Here is a 22,811-nt window from a genome sequence, read left to right as displayed (position 1 = left end):
CACTGGCTCGGGGCCGCCCTCCGCCCGCCGGGTGTACGCATGCGCCCCGTGCGGGCGCTGCAGCCGCCAGGGGGAGGGGGCGCCCTCCAGGACGCCAGGGCGCATGCGGTCTCCGTCGCCGGCCCCGCGTCCGCCGCGGTAGTCACGGAGCGCACGTAAGCGCCAAAGGGAGGTGGGAGCTTTGGGCTGTGCCCGGGTGTGCCTGCTGGCAGGAGTGTGGTCGTATTGCCGTTTTTCATAAGCCCTTCGTTGTAATAAAATGGTCTTTATCATTTGAATCGCGCTTGGCTAGGCCAGGTCACACTTTCCCATCCGTACGCAGGGTGTGATTCACACACCTGTGTTCCAATCTTCACTCTTCCATTTTATTCGCTTTGTATCTCGCTTAACCTCGCTCAGCCCCATCTGTAAATGGACGTAGTAAATACTTAGCTGGTGCCTATCTACCTGGAAGGTGCTCAGTAAATGGTGGTTGTTTCTATCTCATTTCTATGGACACTGATCTCCATAACGACACGGGTTCTGACTGCTGGTTCGAAAGCCATGCTCTTTATCTAACACAGGGCCTTTTGTCCCACCTTCTTCTAGTTTCTCACAGCCTCTGGCCAGTGCTTCCTGGACCAACCACAGTGAAGCAAATTCTAGGCCGATCAAACACTCCAGGAAGAGAAGAGTTACTGCCTGTGCCTGCCCTACACCCAATCAGCAGTTTCAGTATCTGCTTTATCTGGACAGCTCTCTGGTGCCCATGCCCCTTTTCCTGGTTTATTTCAATTTAGCCACTTTATTGAGCACCAAATATGAATCAGGCAGTGGGCTAGGGTCAAAGATGGGTTGAATGTGTTTTCTACCCTTCATAGCAGGTAGAGTGCAAATAAGACCCACATGGAAACAGCTAACAATGAAATTGTGCCGTGTGCTATATTTTGACAGATTATAGAAAAATTTTTAGCATGCACTCATAAAGCACCTACTACATGCCAGGCAGTGTTATGAGTGCTTTACAAACATTAACTCATTTAATCCTCATATCCTCATGATGATCTTATGAGGCTAGTACTATTGTGTCCCTATTTGCTGATGAAGAAACTGAGGGATGAAGTAATTTGCCTAAGGTTATAGGAACCAAGATTCACGCCTAGGATGGCTGGCTCCCAAGTCCACGCTTATCTGACCTACTACTCTCTGCGGCCTCCACATATTTGTTGCATTTTAGGCATTTATTGACTTTGAAGAGTGGGAAGGGTTTGAGAGGCAGAGAAAAGGCACTTTGGGAATGACATGAACCAAAATACATAAGACTGGCTTTTAGATATGTCATCTACTGTTTATGAAAGTTTAGCGTGTCAAGTGTTTTAATGTATTATCTCAACCTTCCAGCAATTTATATAACATAGGTACTATTATAGCTCCATTCCACAGATGAAGAAACTGAGGCCCGGGGAAATAATTCGTCCAAAGTCACAGCTCGGAGCAGAAGTGAAGAAGAAACCAAGACTCAAACCCAGGCAGTCCAGTGGCCTAGCGTGCACGCTAACCGCAGTGCTCCGCTGCCTTCCTCCTCTGCAGCTGCGAGAAGATGGAATTCAGTGACCAGGGAGGTGACTGGGATGAGTTCCAGCACTAAAAGCTGCACTTGGAGCTTACAGTCTCCCAGGGCTGCAAAGCAAGAACTGTCCTGGAAGGCTTCCTTGTTCAAGCTCCTGGCATGGCCCACATGGGGGACCTTGGAAGAATCCCTCTTTGGAAGTTCTCCCTCTGGTCATTCCTTCTGCTTGGTCATCCCAGTACTGATGCCCAGGCCCTCCCAGGGCTTTTCACACCAGCAAATAGCCAAAAATAATAATAATGTATTATTAACATATTAATAATAAATACTATTAGCAATGTGATCAAGAAGACAAAAAAGATTTAATGAGGTACCGATTTAGAGCATATGAATCTGAGGGTCTATGGACAGATTTCCTCTCCAGGAGGATGCCTGGTAAGGGATCCCTTGCCCACTGGGATTGGAATTGAGCAGATAACTAGGATACTTTGGGCAGGAGGCCAAGGGCTTCTGTGCCACCAGCCTTGGGAAAGAGCCCGGGAAGTCCTACTTTATTGCTTTCACCAACCCCCTCTGCCTCCAGAAAGGATCTCTCATCTCCTTGGAATTCTGAGGAGCTCTGATTAACTCACAGCATATCTACCTTGGAGCATCAGAGACTTTTTATGTATGTGTCAGATCCACTCAACTAGAAACTCCTTGAGGGTGGGTACCGCATCTCTATTTTATACACCCATACACAAGCACTAAGCATGATGCCTTTGCCCATGGCCAACTCCCTGAGTGTCCTTGAGTGTCAGAGCTAGGAGAGACCTTGATAATTCTCCACTGCAAGTCCCCACCGCCAGCCACCTCCAGTCCACAAGTAGCAGATGAGGAAAGTGAGGTGAGCCTTTCAAAAGCACAGGAGATGAGCAGGGGACTGGGTTCATCAGTGAGAAGTCAGAGGTGATCCACGGAGAAGGGCCCCAAAGTTGGGGCTTGCTGTGTCAGGGAAAGGCAGGAGCCCGGAGAAATCAGGAAAAGAAGGGGGCTGGGGGGAACCATGTGAGGACTGTGAAGGCTTTGCAGCTGGAAGCCAGAATTCCTGGGCAGATATTGGGATTCATTCAGCATCTACCACAGCATCACAAATCTGGGAAGAAGCTTAGAGCCTATCAAACCAAGATTTCTCAAATGACAGTAAAGGGTAAGGATAAACCAGTGTATGTTGCCCTCTACTACTTTTTTTTTTTTTTAATCTTAATTGTTATCTCTCCTGAACACAAGACACACAGACATTTGTCAGGGCTGATTCCTGGGCCCTTCTAAAGAAGTGGTGGATACAGGAGCGCATTCACATAACCTGAGAACCGAGCAGTGTGAAGGCTCTGATCACAGCTGGGGGGCAGCTTGGGGAGCAGCCTGAGGGACCCACTGCACAGCTCCCAAACAGGTCACCTCCTTCCCTCCCTGCCCGGCAGGGAGCAACTAAGGCCAAATAAGCCCTCCTTCCTGCATGGCACGTGGGGGTGGGGACCTGTGCTCCAGAGCCTTCTTTACTCTCATCTCCTGGTCAGGGACATTCATCAGTGACAGCTCTCATCTCTTCCTGGGGCCCCCAGCCAGCCTCTAATCCCTGAACTCTTAGGGCAGACAGCCTCCCTTCTAGCTCAGTGCTCTAATTCCTCAGGCCTCAGGGAAATTCCCAGGACTGGAACAGCTTCCAACCACCAAGCTTGTTGGTTCAGCTGCTACAAAAACTCAGATAAAGATAATCAGTGATCACAGCCCTGTTGCCCTCGCTTGTCCCTTAAAATAATAAAGGCCTCTCTCAAGCTTCCCTTCCCATTTATTTTTTTCTGCAGAAGGATAACGCCCTTATCAAGTACCAGACATTCAGTGAAGGGCCCGATTTAGAATCCCAGCGGGGCGAACCACGTTTTCTGCTGGGTGGAAGGTGGGGCGGGCGGCTGCCGTTCAGCCCACAGGACTCCCCATCAGGACACCATGTCTTTATTTGTTCAACATCTTGCAAACTCATCACGTGATGCTCAGATCTCCCCAACTCAGCTGGTGCCTTAGGCGGAGAGGGCTCCTGCCTCGGAAAGTGACTGTGGCTCATGTCTCAAGACTCTGAGCTTCTAAGAGAGGAAGCAGGGCTTCAAGGAAGGGTAAAACACATGCTTCACAGCCTTCTACAGTTGCCATCTGAAGATAGAGCTGGAACTGGCTTCCTACAGCTCCCCTGACAAAACCCTTTCTTCTCCAACCTCAAAACCCAGCTTCAGACTTGAGTGTCCAGCCCAGCCATAGTAAAAAACCCTTCTCCCCGGATTATGGAACTCTCAGTCTCTGAAAAGAAACCACCAGAGGTGCACGAGGTCCTCTGCCTCTAGGCCCTGAGTGTGAGAACTATGATGATAAAAATGCTCAAAACAGGGCAATAAGCCAACCCGTCTATTCTCCTTCACATCAAACTGTTTTCCTAGTCTATGTTTCTTTGGATTAAATTCTAAGTGTAAAACAGACATCTTATTAATTTGAGATGTCTGGTTTTTGTGATTAGCAGTAATCTTTTGATGTTTGCCTACATGGGGTTTTGCGGGGTTTTTGTGTTTTTTTGTTTTGTCTTTTCAGCAAACACGATTATGTATCCTGGCTCCTCCCTTACCTTCCCAGAGCGTTTCCTCAAAGCTATCTGAGAGGCTGTCTCCCTGGCTATAATCCTCAGTAAGGTGCCCAGATAAAATTTCATTCACTCCTAGGTCCTATTTTTGATTTGATACGTGACCTTCCCCCAGGCCAGGACCTTCCCCTGCTATACATCTAATATCCCTTGTCCCTTATTGGGATCACCCCAGGCCTAGGATTTGGAAGGAGATGACAGAAACTGGACCTTATTGCCACTGCCTGCACCAGGCAGGTGTCTCGCCCCAAACAGCCCCTAAATCCCTCTGGACATTTAACCCCTTGAGAAACATGGTCCATCGTTAAAGTAAAACGCCCCTGTGGGGGAGGGGTGAATGGTTTAAGCCAGCTGTCACTTGAGGAAAAAAAAAGTTCTCATACCCCAAAGACTGTCCTGTTGCCATGGCAACAAGTAACCACCCCAAAGGGTTTTAAACCATTTAAGCAATGATAAGTCATCTCCCTTTAATTGAACAATGACAGTTTGCCTCAGTGACCACTCTTCTGTAAGCCAGCCGATCAGCAATAGCCACACTTCCGTTCACCAACCAATCCCTAAACTCTCCCTTCTCTAAGCACGCCCATCACTGACCTTCACACCTCCCAGCACCACATAGAGGGTCACTTCCCTGCTCCACTCAAGGCGATTGCCCCACAGACAGTGCTGTATCTTCCTGAAGTAAGTCAGAGATTCAGCTTTTTGTTTCAGCTATTGAGAGGTGGTGTCTTCCATAGACACCCTCCATTCATATTCTGGAATGTCACCTCTCTGGGAGTAATTTTTCCTCCCTTCTAGGGCTATTGCTAGTCTCTATGATGTCTTGGTTAATTAGAAAAAGACCAACCCTTCTTCTAGACAAGGCTCCAATGAGGATGGGATTTCAGATCCCTCAGCTGGGAAACTGAGCAGTCCACAGTCTGCACAACTGCACACTGCAACCCTGCTCATCCCTCATAACTGGTCAGTCAGTGAGTGCTGCCCATTCCACCTCCTAAATATATTTTTCAATCTGTCCTCTCCTCTTTGCTCCCACTGCCACTGCTTTGGTGTCAGACCTCATTGTTTCTTGCCTGTACTGGTGCAGTAGTCTCTAACTGGCACCCACCTCTAGAGCAAACATGTTATGCTACCCCTAGTCTCTGTGCCTTTGCAGCTGCTGTTCCCTCGGCCTGGCCCATACCTCTAACTTTCCTTTCAGGTCAACTTCAAATCGCTGTGCAGCTCCAATGTCACTGCAGTGGACTGAATGTTTATGTCCTCCCAAAATTCATCTGTTGAAATCCTAACCCTCAATGTGATGGCAGTAGGAGGTGGAGGCTATAGGAGGTGATTAGGTCATGAGGGCTCATGGGATTAGAACCTTATAAAAGAAAGCCCACAGTGTTCCCTTGCCCTTTTTGCCATGTGAGGACACAGCAAGAAGACAGCAGTCTACGGATCAGGAAGTGGCCCTCACCTGACACTGAATCTGCCTGTACGGCTTCCCAGCCTCCAGAACTGTGAAAAACAAATTTCTGCTGTTTATAAGCCACCAAGTTTATGGTATTCTGTTATAGCAGCCCGAATAGACCAAGACTGTCACCTCTTACCTGAAAGCTGTCCCTGACTCTCCTCTGAGGCCTGCCCGCACCCAGCCAGGCTCGGGGCTCCCGTCCTCCTGGGTGTACCTGGATGATGGCACTGATCATCACCACCGTGTTTTTTTGCTGCCACCCCAACCAGCCTGTGAGTTCTGGACGTGAGAACTAGGCTACTTTCATCTCTTTGTAACCAGCTGGTCATGAGGAAAAGGACTTGAGAGAAAAGTAAGTTACAATTCCAACTCTACCATTTAATGCTGTTGGGAACTTAAGCAAGTTACTTGACTTTCCACAGCTTTGGTTTCTCCATCTGTAAAATGTGGATAATGATGTGAAAGGAATATCAAAATGGAGTCAGTGTTGCTAAGACAGTGCTCTGAAATGGAGCTGGGAGGCCTTTGAGGAAGCGTGACTTATGCTTGTCTCGGCCTGGATAGAAATCTGGTCTTCTGAGCACTTATTACCTTAATGCAGGCATCCAGGACATCTGCCCAATGTTCCAGAAACTCAAGATATTTATCAGACCCTTACCCTAAAACACTTGTGACAGCCTATCCCTTAAGGACAAACATTTCCTTTCTTGTGCCAGAGTGCAGCCTGTGGCTTTTGCCTTTAAAAGCCCCTGACTCCCTTCCCTGGAACACTCTTTAGGTTTCACCCAAATTTGTGTCTCCAGAATTGCAATTCTTAAGAACAAAATAAACTCTTCTCTTATTTGCAGCCTTGTGTGTGTGTGTGTGTGTGTGTGTGTGTGTGTGTGTTTATTGTTGTTATTGTTGTTTGGTTGACAATAATAACACCTCCTGCACAGCCTGGTTGTGAGAACTCAGCAGGATCATGAGTGTAAGATGCTTCCGAAACTTCCTATTAAAATTCAGACCCCTGGGGCTTCCCTGGTGGCGCACTGGTTAAGAATCCGCCTGCCAATGCAGGGGACACGGGTTCGAGCCCTGGTCTGGGAATATCCCACATGCCGCGGAGCAACTAAGCCCGTGCGCCACAACTACTGAGCTTGTGCTCTAGAGCTCGTGAGCCACAACTACTGAAGCCCATGTGCCACAACTACTGAAGCCCGCGCACCTAGAGCCCATGCTCTGCAACAAGAGAAGCCACTGCAATGAGAAGCCGTGCAAAAAAAAAAAAAAGAGTGGACCAGAATGGTCCCTGTCCTCAGGGGGTTCACAGTCAGTGGGAGGCAGAGAAGCAAAATGCAATTCTTTTTTTTTTTTTAATTAATTAATTAATTTATTTATTTATTTATTTATTTTTGGCTGTGTTGGTTCTTCGTTGCTACACGCGGGCTTTCTCTAGTTGCGGCGAGTGGGGGCTACTCTTCGTTGCGGTGCACAGGTTTCTCATTGCAGTGGCTTCTCTTGCTGCGGAGCACGGGCTCTAGGCATGCGGGCTTCAGTAGTTGTGGCTCGCAGGCTCTAGAGCTCAGGCTCAGTAGTTGTGACGCACGGGCTTAGTTGCTTCACGGCGTGTGGGATCTTCCCAGACCAGGGATCGAACCCGTGTCCCCTGCATTGGCAGGAGGGTTCTTAACCACTGCACCACCAGGGAAGTCCAAGATTGACTTTATGGGAATCAGGATGCCAGGTAGTGGTGATCACACTGTCTCTCCTTACCCAGACTCCCTTCTGCCAGCCATGGACACCTGCTGTCAGGTGGGAAGAAATGGTGGACTCCACCTTGGAGACAGTTCTCCCTTTGAGCAAGAGTGCATCTGCCATGCCCAGATACCGGTCCTCTCTACACCAGAAGGGAAACACACTTCCTCTTTAGTACACCCAGCCATTCACTCATGCCCCTGTGCCAGGCACGGTGCTAAGCATTTGGCATGTGTGATCTCATTTCAGCCTCCAAACAGCAGCCCGATTTTCAGATGAGGAAACTGTGGCTTAGAAAGTTCAGCTGCCTGCCCGCAGGCACACCTAGGATGTGGCTCCAAATGCAAGCTTGCCTAAGCCCAAAGCCTGGTTGTTGACATAGTTCCAGCAGTTAGGAAAATGCTCTGGAGCAGTTGCAACTCCACTGCCTGGGTCATGATGGGCTGCCCAGGGTGACAAAGCCCGTCTCCCCCCACCAGAGCTTGAGCCTTAAGTCAAACATCCAAACCATCGCTTCCTCTTTGTTTAGGGCAAGAGGCTAAGCATCAACTTCTGTTTCCTCCTGCCTAGTGTCATAACAGATTACAGCCCCAATGACCTAAAAAAGGCCTTCCTGCTGGCCCTGGGCTCAGTGCTTTGGATGCAGAAGCCCTGTTCCTTCCACATGAGCCTCAGAGAGGCTTTTAAGAGCAGTGGCTACAGGGGGTGCTCCTTGGCTAAGAGTTGGATCTCCCAGCTTTTGCCCATTGATCGCCTGTGTGACCTTAGGGGTGTCACTCAGCTCCTTGGAACCATGTTTCCCCATCTGTGAAGTGAGGACATGTGCTCTGTCCTCCTCACTTAGATAGTAGCTGAGAAGCTGTTTTGTTACTGAAGAAGAGTGTTTTGGATTATAATAATGAGCCCACATTTATTGCCTTCTCATTATGTGCAAGGCAGTGTTAAGCACTTTTACATGTGTTATCTTATTTAGTTCTCATAAACCCTATGGGTAGGGTAGGCATTCTTATCTCCATTTTACAGATGAGGAAAACTGAGACTCAGACAGTAAGGCGACTTGCTCAAGGTCAGACAGCAAGTGGTAGTACTTGAATTCTAACCCTGAGGGTCTGACTGCAGGACCCATCCTACAAACGTGAGTGGTCCTTATTAGCCATATATATGTGGCTAGTCGTGGAGATGGCTAATGCCTCTGGGTGGAAGACATTTCTGGAATTCAGGGTCGAGGTGGTTGTCCTTCACCAAAAAGGTGAACCCTGGGGTGCAGGGTGGGAAAGAGTGTGCTCAGGCCATCTGGATGCCTCTTGTCCCCTCTCCTGGCACCACATGTCTTCTTGAGGAGGCTCTGAGCAGATGCCTTAGGGTGCAGGGCCGGCAGGGAGGCTGTGGACCTCCAGTGCTCATTCTAGACTGATGGTTCATCCAGGGGCTGTATCCAGTCATGACGCAGACTCGGTTTGCAGGCCCGCAGTGTCTGCTGTCTAGGAAAAGGATAGGAAGGCTGCCACTACCCTGGGCCTCTTCATCTCCGCATCTGATTTGCAAAACCCCAGCCGCTCAGCCGTTGTTGCTGTTTGTAGCTGTCTCTGGCAGGGTTTTGGCTTTAACTGCTTGTTTGCAGAGCTCCCTCTGGTGGCAAAAGTGCACCATGGCACCCTTTACAAGGTATCACTAACATTTACGGAGCTGTACGCATTTTGACAAACATACCTTTCGCATTGAAACCACAGAGAGAGTAGCCCAGTGGGTTCAGTAGTATTACCACTTTACGGAATATGAAATGCAGATTCAGAGAGGTTAAATCCTTGCTCCGTGTCATGTGGAACGTAAGTCCAGACTCAAACCCAACACTTACGTCTGTCTTCTCTCAAGTAACTGTCTCCACATCTAGGCCTCTGGTTGCGAGCACCGGCTTGCTTACAGTAGTTTCCAGACTTGGCTTCCTCTTCCTCCTCAGGCCACCAGTTCCTTTTTCTCAGACTTACAACCCAGCTCTCAGCCTGTGTCCCAGGAATGGGGCCCGATGGGAGGAGTTGGTGGTGACTCGTGCAGCTGAGTCAATGCTCAGCTGCCTTAGCTGCCTTTGCTGCAGTGATGCTTTCTCACGTTAACAGTCTTGATGCTCCCTCTGCTCTGTGTGCAAGGACGACTTTTTATTTTTAGTAAACCAATGAAGACTAATATATACACAGAAAAGTGCACAAGTTATAAGTGTGCAGCTCAATGAGTTATCACGCAGTGAATACATCCATGTAAACTCCCTTCTGATAAAAAATTAGAATATTACCACTGTGCCCACTCTCAGCTGTTACCACCATGAAAAGTGCTATCCTGACTTCTAATACTGTAGATTAGTTATGGCTGGTTTCGGGCTTCAGGGGAGCCAGTGTGGCTGGTGAGGCCCCTGGTTCATAGCTAGTGCCTTCTTGCTTTGTCTTCACATGGTGGAAAGGGCTAGGCATCTCTTTCATAAGGCACCAATTCCTTTCATGAGGGTCCACCCTCACGACTTAAACACCTCTCAAAACTCCACCTCCTAATACCATCATCTATGGGGGTTAGGATTTTAACATTTGAATTTGCGGGGGACGCAAATTGTCATTTCATCATTTTGTAACAAGGGGGAAAATTCACACTGTATCAAGTGAAGGAAGCAGAATGCAAAATCTTTGTCAGCTTCTGGTTCATTTACAAGATTGACTCATTGAAGTGTCTTACTCAGTGGGAGCTAAAAAAAAAGTTTGTAAAATGAATGTTTAAAGCCTAATCAGCCAAAAGCCCCAGGATCAAGCCTTAGTCTGACAAAATCATATTTACTGACTTGAATTGAGGGAGGGAATTCTGGAGGAATCTTGGAATGCTGCTCTGCAAGAGAGGGGAGGGAAGCTCTTATGTAAAGTTTGAGCTCTGGCTAAAGGATTCTGGGGAGGGTCTCAGGGGAGTGGGAATCAGTTCTGGATTGCTTTCTGGTTCTGAAATGGAATTAGGAGAAGAGGATATTAAGTAGGTGGGATTGAGTGCTGTCATGAGGCAAGGGTGGTTTAGCAAGTGGGTACCCACAGTAATATATGAAAATAGCTAAGCAGGTTTAGACCATCACTGCCTGCTTTTTTCTCTTTCCAGCCCAAACCAGTTTTCACTGCTCAGATCTGGCCAGGTCTTAACTCTTTTTTTTTTTTTTTAATTGAAGTATAGCTGATTTACAATGTTGTGCCAATCTTTCAAAGTGATTCAGTTATACACATATACACATTTTTTTAAAATTAATTAATTAATTAATTAATTAGTCTGCGTTAGGTCTCCGTTGCTGCACACGGGCTTTCTCTAGTTGCAGCGAGCGGGGGCTACTCTTTGTTGCGGAGCATGGGCTCTAGGCACGCAGGCTTCAGTAGCTGTGTCACACGGGCTCAGTAGTTTTGGCTCACAGGCTCTAGAGCACAGGCTCAGTAGTTGTGGCGCACGGGCTTAGTTGCTCTGCGGCATGTGGGATCTTCCCGGACCAGGGCTCGAACCCGTGTTCCCTGCATTGGCAGGTGGATTCTTAACCGCTGTGCCACCAAGAAGTCCCCTTTTTTTTTTAATATTCTTTTCCATTATGGTTTTTCCCAAGAGATTGGATATAGTTCCCTGTGCTACACAGTAGGATTAACTCTTTCAAATAAATTTGTTTCTACGCCTAAGTTTTGAAATTAGATTTTTTAAAATAATATAAATGTACGTTTGTTTTTTAACCTGCAAAGGAATTCCAGTTTTATAAGACTCACTCCTGGGTGGGATAAGAAAGGTGGGAGGGAGACGCAAGAGGGAGGAGATATGGGGATATATATACATGTATAGCTGATTCACTTTATTATAAAGCAGAAAATAACACACCATTGTAAAGTAATTATACTCCAATAAAGATGTAAAAAAAAAAAAAAAAAAAAAAAAGACACTCCTGTGGCCAAGAACCCTAGCCCTGGAGTAAGAGCCCCAGCGGCTCCCTAACACCAGAACTTCTTCCCTAGGAACTGATCTCCTCGGAGCCCCTCCCAGATCGGAGCCTGGAGAATATGTGAACCGGATGTTGACTCTTTTGCCATGGTAACGGACGTGAATACGGAAGTTACGCCAGAGGAACAGGAAGGGGAGCGGGCTGCGAACCCACGTGGGTCCTGCGTGTGTTTCTAGGTCCTTGGAACCCGGTCCTTTAAACTCATCCCCGGCTTAGTAGACATGGGTCGTTCGGGGAAGTTGCCCTCCGGGGTCTCGGCCAAGTTGAAACGCTGGAAGAAAGGCCACAGCAGCGACAGCAACCCGGCCATCTCCCGCCACCGCCAGGCCGCCCGCAGCCGCTTCTTCAGCCGGCCCTCAGGTAGCAGGGTCGCGACCCAGGCGCAGCCGGCGGCGGGGTTCTGGGCGGGCCTGGGTCTCAATGGATTTGAGCCTCTCTGCAGGCTCAGGGGCCCAAGCATCGGACCTTTCGTCTCCTAAAATGTCCGATCTGGAGCCTGTTGTAAAGGTCCACCCTCCCCATTTAAGAGATGCAGAAACCGACTCCACAGGAGGGAGATGACTTGGCTAGAGTACCACGAGTATCAGTCAGTACTCACGCCTATAGTTAACCGTGGTGGCGCTTTACAAAGCGCTTTCACCCTCATCTCTTTCCCAGGCCCCTCGCTGTAGCCCCCAGCCGACTCCCACCGGCGAAACTTTTAACTGGAGGATTCCCTTTCTGAATCTGATAAGTTCTAGGTGTACAGTGGACTGCTGAGGCAGACCGCGTTCAGAATTTAGCCTCTCTGGTTGGGGGCCTGGACTCCGCCTGTTTGTTTCCTAGGGGTAGTTCTTGTTCTCTTAGCCAAAAGGAGGTTCGGGTAGAAGTGGGGGCCTTACCCTTTGCCTCCGGTTCTCAGGAAAGAGCGACTTGACAGTTGATGCGGTAAAGTTGCATAATGAGCTGCAGTCAGGATCCCTGCGTCTGGGTAAAAGCGAAGCCCCCGAGACTGCCATGGAAGAGGAAGAGGTGGCTCCAGCTCTCACCGAGAAGTCCTCGGGCACCTTCCTGAGCGGCCTCTCCGACTGCACAAACGTCACCTTCAGCAAAGTGCAGCGCTTCTGGGAGTCCAGCTCGGCTGCCCACAAGGAGGTAGGGGGGGACTCTCAGGGCAGCCGGAGGCTAGTGAGGGGAGGCCAGCTGACTGCTGTCCGGTGGCAACAGGTGGAATCTCTGGATGATGTGTCACCCCTCCTACCCTTTGTGTCTGCTGCTTATTACCTCTCCTAGGGCAGGTTCCACTTTCTGCTTTTTCTAAGAACATCTTCCTGGCTCAAGTGTAAAGTCCCTCAGGGTATTTTCCTGACAATTTTCAAATGTCCAAAACATTGTTTGCAAACATTTATCTCTTAAGCTATACCTAACACAGGCTTTTTTATATATTGATAGAATGTTTTCAGGAAACATTTGTTGAGTAAATTAATACTGAATAACAGTGGTTAAAAAATGTTTTATCTAACAAGACCTAAATGTTATTTACTTTTTTTAGTTTATAAACTATATATATATATTTTTTTTTTCATTGTTTAAATGAAAAATGTCAAAACTATAAATGATAACAAAGTGAGGTGAGTAGAATAAAATATGAAAGTTGTTCTCCCAGCTTAACTCCTTTGTGGTAGTTACTGTTAACAGTAACAGTACTTTTCTAGACCAGCGCTGTTGAAAAGAAATATAATGTAAGCCACATACATAATTTAAAATTTTCTAGTAGCTATGTTAAATAAAAGTAAAAAAGATGCAAGTGAAATTAACCTTAATTATATATCTCATTTAACGTGGTGTACCCAAAATATTGTTGTTTCAACTTATAATCAATATTTTTAAAAGTGAGGTGTTTTTTGCATTATTTTTATCGTAGTGAGTCTTCAAAATCTAGTCTGACACCTCCATTTGGAGGCTAAATCTTCATTGGCAATACTTGATTTGTATTTAACGTTCATAAAACTTACAGTTGCAAAAGTAGATTCATATACCCAAGTAGTTCTAAATCTGTTTCCAAATAACTGGATAAAGTATTTGTTTTTAAATATAAATAATTAAAAAATTTTAAGATGCAGTTCCTCAGTCATACTAGCCACATCTCAAGTGCTCAATGGCCTCTTGTCAAATTACTGTTCTAGACTTTTTTACCCACATTTTGTTTAGGTTTACTGAAATGCCATTATATTTTTTATATACTATTCTACAACTTTTTTCACCACTGATCAGTGTTTCTAAGTTAATCTATGCAGTTGTTCACCACTCTTTTCAATAGTTACATAGTGTTTGAATTTGTCATTATTATATAATAAGAGTACATTATTAATCCCTTGTTGATGGCTGCTTTATTGTTCCAACTGGTTGTGGCAGTGAACACTTGTGCTTGAATGTTTACACATTTGTGCAGGTGTTTCCATATATAAGGGGTAGAGCCTTAGAGGTGGGTTTTGGGCAGATGTGTGAGTTTTCCTGTTGCCGGGCCCCGTGTGTGTTCCCCTGGCTCTGGATACTGCTCATCTTGTCTGCTCTGGGCTTTATCAGGAGAATAATTTGTGAAGGAGGAAGGAGAAGAGGCTACCCTGCGGTGGGGTTTGATAGGAAATAGATGTCATAGGTACCTTCTCCCTCATGTGCAGATCTGTGCTGTCTTGGCTGCTGTCACCGAGGTGATACGCTCCCAGGGTGGGAAGGAGACAGAGACTGAGTACTTTGCTGCCCTGGTGAGTGGGTGTGACTTGCAGGTGGGCGGGCTTTCGGAGTAGCAGGTTATTCAGGCTATAAGGAGAAGGCAGGGGCCCCTGCATGCGGGGATAGAGAAGGACAGCCCTAAACAGGTGAAAGCGCTTCAGTTATTCTCAGGTGGCTTGGTAAGCCTGGCGGGATTTGCTACGTTATTCTTGTAAAACAAAATCCACTACTCTCTTTCATTTTTTTCCCCTAATCCATGAAACTGAGTTACACCCAGGGGATTCTCTAGTAAAATTGTTTTCAAAGTGTAGTTTGGGGGTTCCCAAGACCCTTCTGGGGGTTGGTTAAGTCAAAATTATTTCCATAATAATACTAAACCATCATTTACCTTTTTCACTCCCATTCTCTCATGACCGTACCCTGGAGTTTTCCAGAAGTTACGTGATGTCTGATGACATTTTGACAGCTCCTGGAATTGAGCTTGCATATTTGTGTGTTTTAAAAAAATTCTCAGTTTTAATTTTTAATATGATAAATATCAATAGATATAACTTTTGTAAACAGAATCTCTCTGGGGAAATCCTCAATACTTTTTTTTTTTAATAGTGAATTTATTTATTTATTTATTTATGGCCGCGTTGGGTCTTCGTTTCTGTGCGAGGGCTTTCTCTAGCTGTGGCAAGTGGGGGCCACTCTTCATCGCGGTGCGCGGGCCTCTCACTGTCGCGGCCTCTCTTGTTGCGGAGCACAGGCTCCAGATGCGCAGGCTCAGTAATTGTGGCTCACGGGCCTAGTTGCTCCGTGGCATGTGGGATCTTCCCAGACCAGGGCTCAAACCCGTATCCCCTGCATTGGCAGGCAGACTCTCAACCACTGTGCCACCAGGGAAGCCCCCCTCAATACTTTTTAAGGGTGTAAAAGTGTGAGAACCACTACCATGGAACAGGGGCCGGCAAACTATATAGCCCATGGGCATCATCTGACCCGTGGCCTGTTTTTGTATAGCCCTAGGGCTGGGAATGGTTTTTACATTTTTACAAGATAGTTAAAATACACAAAGAAGAATACACAGCAGAGACCATATGTGGCCTGCAAAGTCTAAAGTATTTATTATCTGGCTCTTTACAGAAAAAGCTTTCTAACTTCTGCTCTAGACTAGTGACGTAGATTAGATAGCACTATATGGTTTTCATAATGTGTCAGGCAGTGTTCTAAATGTCTGATGTATATTAATTCAATTAAACCTCACAACAACTTATGATCCCTGTTTTACAAATGAGGAAACCGAGTCACAGAAAAGTTAAGTTGCCAGTCCAAAGTCACAGTGGCGGAGCTGGGATTTGAACCTCTGACACCAGCGTTCTTGGTCATAACCGTCCTGCTGGGCACACGGTGCCCCCATACCCCATTTGCCCAGCGTGACACATTTCCCACTCACACCCCATGGTCTGGCCTCAGATGACAACAATGGAAGCAGTGGAGTCCGCGGAGTCTCTGGCCGCTGTTGCTTACCTGCTGAACCTCGTCCTGAAGCGGTGAGTCCTGGCTCCTTGTAGGGGGAAGAAGGGAGTGGGGGTGGAAGGGAGGAAGAGGATCAGGGAATTATTAAAAGGAACAAAAAGATGCTAAGTATCAGGTGGCATTCTACTGGCTCAGGCTCCAGGGTGGCCTGGGATGTTACGGGACAGAGTGTGAGTGCTGGTGCCCGGGCAGGGGCAGCCCTGTGCAGCGAGCGAGGCAGCAGGGCCAGGGTGGAGTGCTGAGCCACGATGTCTGGGCATCTGCAGCCGGGGGGCAGGTGGGGAGAGGACTTGGGGGAGTTTATAAGGGCCCATCTGGTGGGTAGTGGAGAAGGTGGGGCAGGCAGGGAGCTCAGGTGCCACGGAAACGCACTGAACCGGGCGTCAGGAAGGGTGGGCTCGCTGAGTGACTGGGCCAGCGCTGCCCCGCTCTGTCCAGCTTCTCCTCCAGACCCGCTGCTCTCGGAGGCCCCTCTGGTCTTCTGACCTTCTTTCTTCTCTCCCTGCAGCGTGCCCAGCCCTGTGCTCATTAAGAAGTTCTCTGATACCTCCAAAGCCTTCATGGATATCATGTCAGCCCAGGCCAGCAGTGGCTCCACCTCTGCCCTCCGATGGGTCAGTGTTTGGGTCTCGGTGTCCCCCTGCCGTCTTCCAGAGCCCATCTGATTTGGCTACAGCTTGGACACTCCCTGGGAGGGGTATAGGCACTCTGTGGGCCCTCAGAAAGCCCTTTGGCATTTTCTGGAGTTGGTGAGAAGCCGGGCTCTTTCCCACCTGGGTGAAGCGGGTGGGGCTGAGAGACTGCCTCTCCTCTGAAGGTCCTCTCCTGCCTGGCCACCCTTCTGCGGAAGCAGGACCTGGAGGCCTGGAGCTACCCCGTGACCCTGCAGGTGTACCATGGGCTGCTGAGCTTCACTGTGCACACCAAGCCCAAGGTGAGGCCGTGGGGCACCAGGACGTGGGAGGGGGCAGCCACTCTAGTAACCGGGCTGGGCCTGGCCTGCTGAGTGGACTGGGGAGCTCGCCCTGAGCGCTGGGCTCTTGTCCGGAGGTTCTCCTCCTGCCTGAAGCCCTATCTGCTAGCTCCTCCTACAGGAGGGAGGGTCACGGTCAGGCCCATTTGAGTCTCTGCTGCCTCATTGGTCAGTGACGTGTTTAGTTACAGTGGCAGGAGAGGGGGCTGGAGGGGGGCTTTGGAGTCACACAGACTGAGTTGAATACTGGACTCACTGGTTGTGCTGTGACCTTGAGCAAGTTACTTAACCTCTCTGAGTCTTGGTTTTTAAGCTGTAAAATAGGGATGATAATAACGACTTTGCTGCAAGGTCACGGCGACACTCTGGTGTTCCCCACAGGCCTGGCGCAGGTCCTGGCTTGTCGTAGGTGCCCAGTAAGTTGTGCTTGGCCACTCTGCTTCCTTCTGAAATTTAGGGCGGGGAACGTGTACCAGTCATAAGAGTCACTCCCTGTGCTAAGCGCTCTGATCCCAGGCAGGCATGCCTCCTTCCCTGTGTATCCCTGCGGTGGTTCCCTCACTTGCTTCAGGTCTCTGCTGAAACGTCATGTCACTGAAGTGACACTTTCCTGATCGCCGTATAAAAAGTAACAGCCCCTGTTTTATTGTCTGCAAAGTACTTTTACCTTCTGGTGTACATTTCTTTATTTCCTACCTCCCAATGAGTTGTTGGTTCACTGCTGAACTGGTGGACACTCCATATTGCTGGATGACTGCATGAATGAAGGAATCCGTGTTGTAAAGATGAGACACTGGAGCTCAGAGACTAAGTGGTCTGGTTTGCTCAAGGCCGGTTGGTGAGTTAGCAGGAGAGAATGGAAAGCGAGGTCTGTCTTACTCGGCAGCCCGGGAGTCCACACACACGCAGGCCCAGGCGTGGCCTTGGCCCTGTAGGAGGTGTGCGATCGATGCTCGCTGCTGGTGGTCATGAGAACCACACACACTGCTGGTTGAACACTGACCCGGCCCTGTCCCCCTTCCTTGCCCCTCAGATCCGGAAGGCTGCCCAGCATGGAGTGTGCTCCGTCCTCAAGGGCAGTGAATTCATGTTTGGTGAAAAGGCCCCTGCCCATCACCCTGCTGCCATGTCCACCGCCAAGTTCTGCATCCAGGAGATCGAGAAGTCTGGAGGTGGGGAAACGCAGTTGAGAGTGGGCGGCGGGGGACAGGGCCTGCTGCAGAGAGTGGGCTGGAGTCTCAGCTGCCCTCTGTCCACCAGGCTCCAAGGAGGCCACCACCACGCTGCACATGCTGACCCTGCTGAAGGACCTGCTGCCCTGCTTCCCGGACGGCCTGGTGAAGAGCTGCAGTGAGACTCTCCTCCGGGTCATGACCTTGAGCCACGTGGTGAGCTCGGGCCCCAGCGCGTGGGGGCGCGCTGAGGAGGAGGGAGGGCAGAGCTTCAGACCCCAGGCCCGTGGTGCTGGCACTCGGGAAGCTCACTGTTCAGGCCAAAAGCGGGGGCTGGGATCTCCCGGCCCCCCGCGCTGCTCTTAGCTACACCCAGGGACAGCATTGCATCCCCGGTGTCGGACAGACTGGGCATCTTCAGTTGGGAGATGAGGTGAGGGAGAGGATGGAACCATGGCGGGGCTGGTAAAGCGTCAGTCCTCCCCCTACCTTGAGCTCTACCCCAGCCACAGGCACGGTTATTTCTCTCTCTCTCTCTCTTTTTTTTTTTTTTTTGCTTGCTTAATAACGTCAGTATGACAACTTTAAAGATACATAAAAACGATCCCTTGCATTTGATATGCTAGCACAATTCTGTTAGTCTCTATATATTCTCTTATACTGTTTGTTCACATACGTATTTTAAAGCATTCGTTATATAAATAACCTGATTGTTGTCTAAAAGGAAAAAAAAAAACATTCTGAAGTATATAAAGTAAAAAATAGAAGTTCTCTTTTTCCCTCCAAGTCTCATTTCCTAAGATAAATAGTACAGACAACTTGCTGTGTATCCTTTCAGACATTTTCTTTTTAGGTAAGCAAACACATAAAAACGTGAAAATACAGCTGTAATTATAGTATGCCAACCATTTGTAGCCTGCTTTTTTAGCCCATTATGTTAAAAAAACACTTTGTTCACATTTCTCCATTGTCCTTGTTTAAATCATTTTTTTTCCTGGTGGCTGCCAAGACTTACTAAAGCAACAGTCCCCTGAGTGTCCAGGTGTAGGAGGCATGTTTGAGGTTCAGGGGGCCCAAGTCCCCCCAAGCCCACCGGCTGCAGTGGGATATTGAGGAGCCCAGGGCCACCGTGGGCTTTGCGGTGGGTTCCCCACTAAGCCTCCGTGTCCTCTCCAGCTGGTGACAGCCTGTGCCATGCAGGCCTTTCACAGCCTCTTCCATGCCAAGCCCAGCCCGGGTACCCTGCCAGCAGAGCTCAACGCCCAGATCATCACGGTGAGGCCTGATGGGGGGGACAGGGGACATGGCTGTGCTGGGGGCCGGCCCTGTTACTTGTCTGCAGAGCGAGGTTGGATGGGCTGGGTTGGGCCGCCCCAGCGTAGGAGTCAGGCAGACGGGCAGCCAGGAACTGGCCAACAAAGCCACATCAGTGTCCACGGGAGCCGGGGGGCCTGACTCTTGACTTCGTGGTAGTTAACGTAATAAACCATTCAGCGTGGTCTCATGGTATTAACAGGTACCTTGAACAAAGGTTCTCAATGTTAGGGATCTCTGGGTGGATTTGGGGAAGGGGGCACAACCCCCCCCCCCCAAATTGCAAAATGTGTGTGTATGCTCACGTGCATTTTTCCGGAGAAGGGTTCTGGCTTTTGTCAGGTTCACAAAAGGTTGTGTGACCCAAGTTATTCTTGACTGCTCCTAGAGATTTTTTTCCCATAGAAGCAGAAGCGGAAGGGCTTCATTGAGCAGGGAAAGGAAGGCCAAGGGGGCTGTGAGTGCAGGGGGCCCCGTGTGCAGGCCCTGGGACAGGACAGTCACGGGGACGTGCTGTTGCCTAGGGATGGGAAGGGGTCCTGTCATTGGGCTGCTGCTGAACACACTTGCTCAGTCACCTGCTTATTCCCTGTCCCACCTCTAGGCCTTGTATGACTACGTTCCCAGCGAGAATGACTTACAACCCCTGCTGGCCTGGCTGAAAGTCATGGAGAAAGCCCACATCAACCTGGTTAGGTAGGGATGCGGTGGAGGGCGGTCCCTTGGCCTCCAGCCAGGCCCCCTGCCCTGCAGTACAGATGGGAGGGACATGAGCTGGAAGCTGGAGGGGGTTCGGCTTTCTGGTCGGGGGGTGGCGGTCCCAGTTTCTGTTTTGTGTCTCCGTCATAACAGTCACTCTTATAGTAGCCACTAGATGGCTCCACTTTTCCCGAATAAGGCTGAGAATGAAATAGAATATCAGTTGGTGATTGCATTTTGCCTGGAGGCAGGGTCTCTGAGTCCCCCGAAGCTTGACCACCGTGTCATCCTCGCCTCTGCTGAAGGCTTCCCGTCGGCTTGCTCTCCCCCAGGCACCGTGCTGGGTGCTTTGCATCCATGTTTCATCTCACTGATCACACCACCCCACGAAGAAGGTCTTAGCCCACTTCATAAACCAGAAAGTAAAGCACTGCGAGTTAGCTAGTCATGCAGCTGCAAGGGAGAAAAGCCAGGTCCCCAGTGCAGGTCTGCCAGGCCCGTGTCTTTTTTTCTGCACCAAATCACCTTTTACCTGGAGGTGCCAGCAAATGGCCAAATCATTTTCTTCTCCACTTCTCAGGGTTTATCCTGCAGGAGGACTCCCACAGTTGTAGGATGTTTGTTGTAGCACTATAGGTAATGGCAAAAACACCTAGGAGCAACCTAGATGTGGCCCCGGGGGGGACTGGTTAAATGCAAACAGTGGAATACTAGGCAGCTGTTAGAAATAATTGAGGTAAATGTGTGCATGCTGATGTGGGAAGACCTCCAAGATATACTGAGCAAAAGCAAGGTGCATAATTATCTGTATTCTCGAGCCAAACTACCGGGCTGTGAATCCTGACCACCCCCACCCCCCACTAGCTGGGTGGCCTTGGGCAAGTTATTCAACTTCTTCAAGCCTCAGTTTCCTCATCTATAAAATGGGAATTGTAATAGGATTTAATCTCAGTTGTAAGGTTTTTGTTTGTTTTTGTTTTTTGCAAGGTTTAAATGAATTAATGCTTATTGTTACACCAGTGCTTGGTATGTGATAATTGTTACATAAATGTTAGCAATTGTTATTGTTTTGTGTGTTTGTATATGCATAAAAACTTCGAAGAGTATTTGAGAAACTTAAGCTTGAATTTCCCCTGGGAAGTGCATCCGAGAGTCAGCCTGGGAGAAAGGTGTGGTGAGGAAGGCATGCTCTTCGTTTTATACCCTGGAGACCTGTTTGCATTTTTGTACCACATGTAGTTGTCACCTGCATGACGGCACTTTTTGCAGTTGCCCACCAGCAGGGCCCTGTAGAGCCCCGCAGATCTGTGACTGCCGTCAGACCTGGGCCATCTGAGTCCCCGAGGCCCAGGGCCAGGCCCCACAGAAGCCTTTTGTGTTGACAGGCTGCATCGGGACCTGGGGCTGGGCCACCTCCCTCGCTTTTTTGGAACTGCAACGACCTGCCTCCTCTCCCCCCACTCGCAGGTGGTGACAGCTGCCACCCAGTGCCTTCAGGTACCTCAGCCCCCCAGCCCAGCTTTAGCGAGGGAAACAGAGAGCCTTAGAAGCTCCCAGAGCTCACCGCAGGCCTCCAGCTGCGTCCTGGGGAGGAAGTTCTCAGGGTGGGGGTGAGCTTCCTAGAAGCTTCAGGAAGCAGTCACCTGGGAAGGCTGAGTGGCACTGGGGGGCTGTCTTGGGCCCAAACAGCTGTGGCCTCTTTTTGCAGGAGATCCTGAAGGAGTGTGTCGCTCCCCACATGGCTGACATCGGCTCCGTGACCTCCTCGGCCTCAGGCCCTGCCCAGTATGTCGCCAAGATGTTCAGGTGGGAACACAGCTTCTGCGTGAGGAGGGAATAAGGTGTGCCTGTAGAAAGTTCCTCATGATGACAGGTACTCCTCTTGTCACTGTGGTGGGCCTTGCACACGCTGCCAGAGCAGCTGCTGTCGGTTTGAGCACTGGCCACACTCCAGGTGCCGTAGTGTCATGCTCATGAGTGTGGACTTGGGGGCCCGTCATCTGGGGCTAGTTCCTCCACCTCTCAACACCTCAGGGTCCGCATCAGTCTAATGGAGGTGTGGATTGAATGAGGTCATATATGTAAAGTTCTCGGAACAGTACCTGGTGTGTAGTTAAATTCCAATAAATAGAAACTACTGGTAGTCCTTACAGTTCTAGGAGATAGGTGCTGGCCCCATTTTACAGACTGGGAAAGCTGAGGTCACTCAACTAGTAAGTGGCAGCCTGACCGCAGAGTCCACTCTTACTCATGTGCTGTGCTGCCCTCCATGCCTCCAAGAGAAGCCATTCACAGACACGGCCTCCAACCACCTGGGCCCTTCCAGCCGCCAGTGAGGAGCCTCAGAGCACCAAGAGGCTGGGATCTTTGGTGTTTCCTCTGGGTCTGTCTGCTCAGCTCCAAGGTGTGATGCTTTGGGTTCTGTTCCTTGTGAGGACATAGGCCTGTTTCTTCTGGATACACCTGGAATGAAGTTTTTGGAAAACTGAGGAATAGAGCTGCTCCACCCCCAGCTCACCCCTTTCCCCACACTAACCCCTGTTGGCCATTCTTGCCTGAAGCCTCTGGGGCTCGACTTCAAGAGATGAGCTGACCACAGCGTGAATGGGCCGGAAGGGGCTAGCAGCCGGCCGGGCTTCCCCACTGCTGTGGCTTTCCTCCCTCTGCCCAGGCCACCTGTACCTACCCCATCTTCCCACCTCTGGTCAGACCGAGAAAGCATGAGACAGTGACAACACGGGCTTTGGAGGCCCAGTTTGGCCACTAGCAGAGTGACGCTGCTGGGTTACTTAGTCCCTCTGAGCCTCAGTTTCCCCATCTGAGGATGGAACAAATAACCTAGCTCACAGCTTTTTTTTTGAAGTGTGAGGATTATATAAATGAAACTCTTAGCACAGGGGGTACTTGGTAAACACTAGCTCTCCCCCTTGGCCTTTCCTGGGGCCTCACCCTTGCCGTGGTCTGTAGTTCCTGGTGCCGGCCATGGACTTCCACGGCCCTGACTGCCCACTCCCTT

General features: G+C 49.4%; 1 protein-coding gene across 2 annotated transcripts in view; it reads left to right on the top strand.

Moving 5' to 3' along the window:
* Window positions 1–11,510: 11,510 nt before the first annotated feature.
* The window catches only part of RRP12 (ribosomal RNA processing 12 homolog), a 28,558-nt gene continuing 17,257 nt past the window's right edge, over window positions 11,511–22,811 (top strand). The window contains exons 1-12 of one of the 2 annotated variants that reach the window (XM_082406501.1): window positions 11,512–11,764; window positions 12,306–12,538; window positions 14,065–14,148; window positions 15,575–15,651; window positions 16,146–16,251; window positions 16,455–16,571; window positions 17,644–17,782; window positions 17,871–17,998; window positions 18,959–19,057; window positions 19,701–19,792; window positions 21,181–21,292; window positions 21,504–21,601. In XM_082406501.1, coding sequence (XP_082262627.1) covers window positions 11,626–11,764; window positions 12,306–12,538; window positions 14,065–14,148; window positions 15,575–15,651; window positions 16,146–16,251; window positions 16,455–16,571; window positions 17,644–17,782; window positions 17,871–17,998; window positions 18,959–19,057; window positions 19,701–19,792; window positions 21,181–21,292; window positions 21,504–21,601 — 1,424 coding nt within the window. In that variant the 5' untranslated portion in view covers window positions 11,512–11,625. Of the gene's footprint in view, window positions 11,765–12,305; window positions 12,539–14,064; window positions 14,149–15,574; window positions 15,652–16,145; window positions 16,252–16,454; window positions 16,572–17,643; window positions 17,783–17,870; window positions 17,999–18,958; window positions 19,058–19,700; window positions 19,793–21,180; window positions 21,293–21,503; window positions 21,602–22,811 lie in introns of both variants that reach the window. The other variant, XM_082406502.1, reaches the window with a different exon arrangement.

This window comes from Balaenoptera borealis (assembly GCF_965194805.1).
Source record: "Balaenoptera borealis genome assembly, chromosome: 10".
Taxonomy (NCBI): Eukaryota; Metazoa; Chordata; class Mammalia; order Artiodactyla; family Balaenopteridae; genus Balaenoptera; species Balaenoptera borealis.
This window is presented reverse-complemented; position numbering and strand designations above follow the sequence as displayed.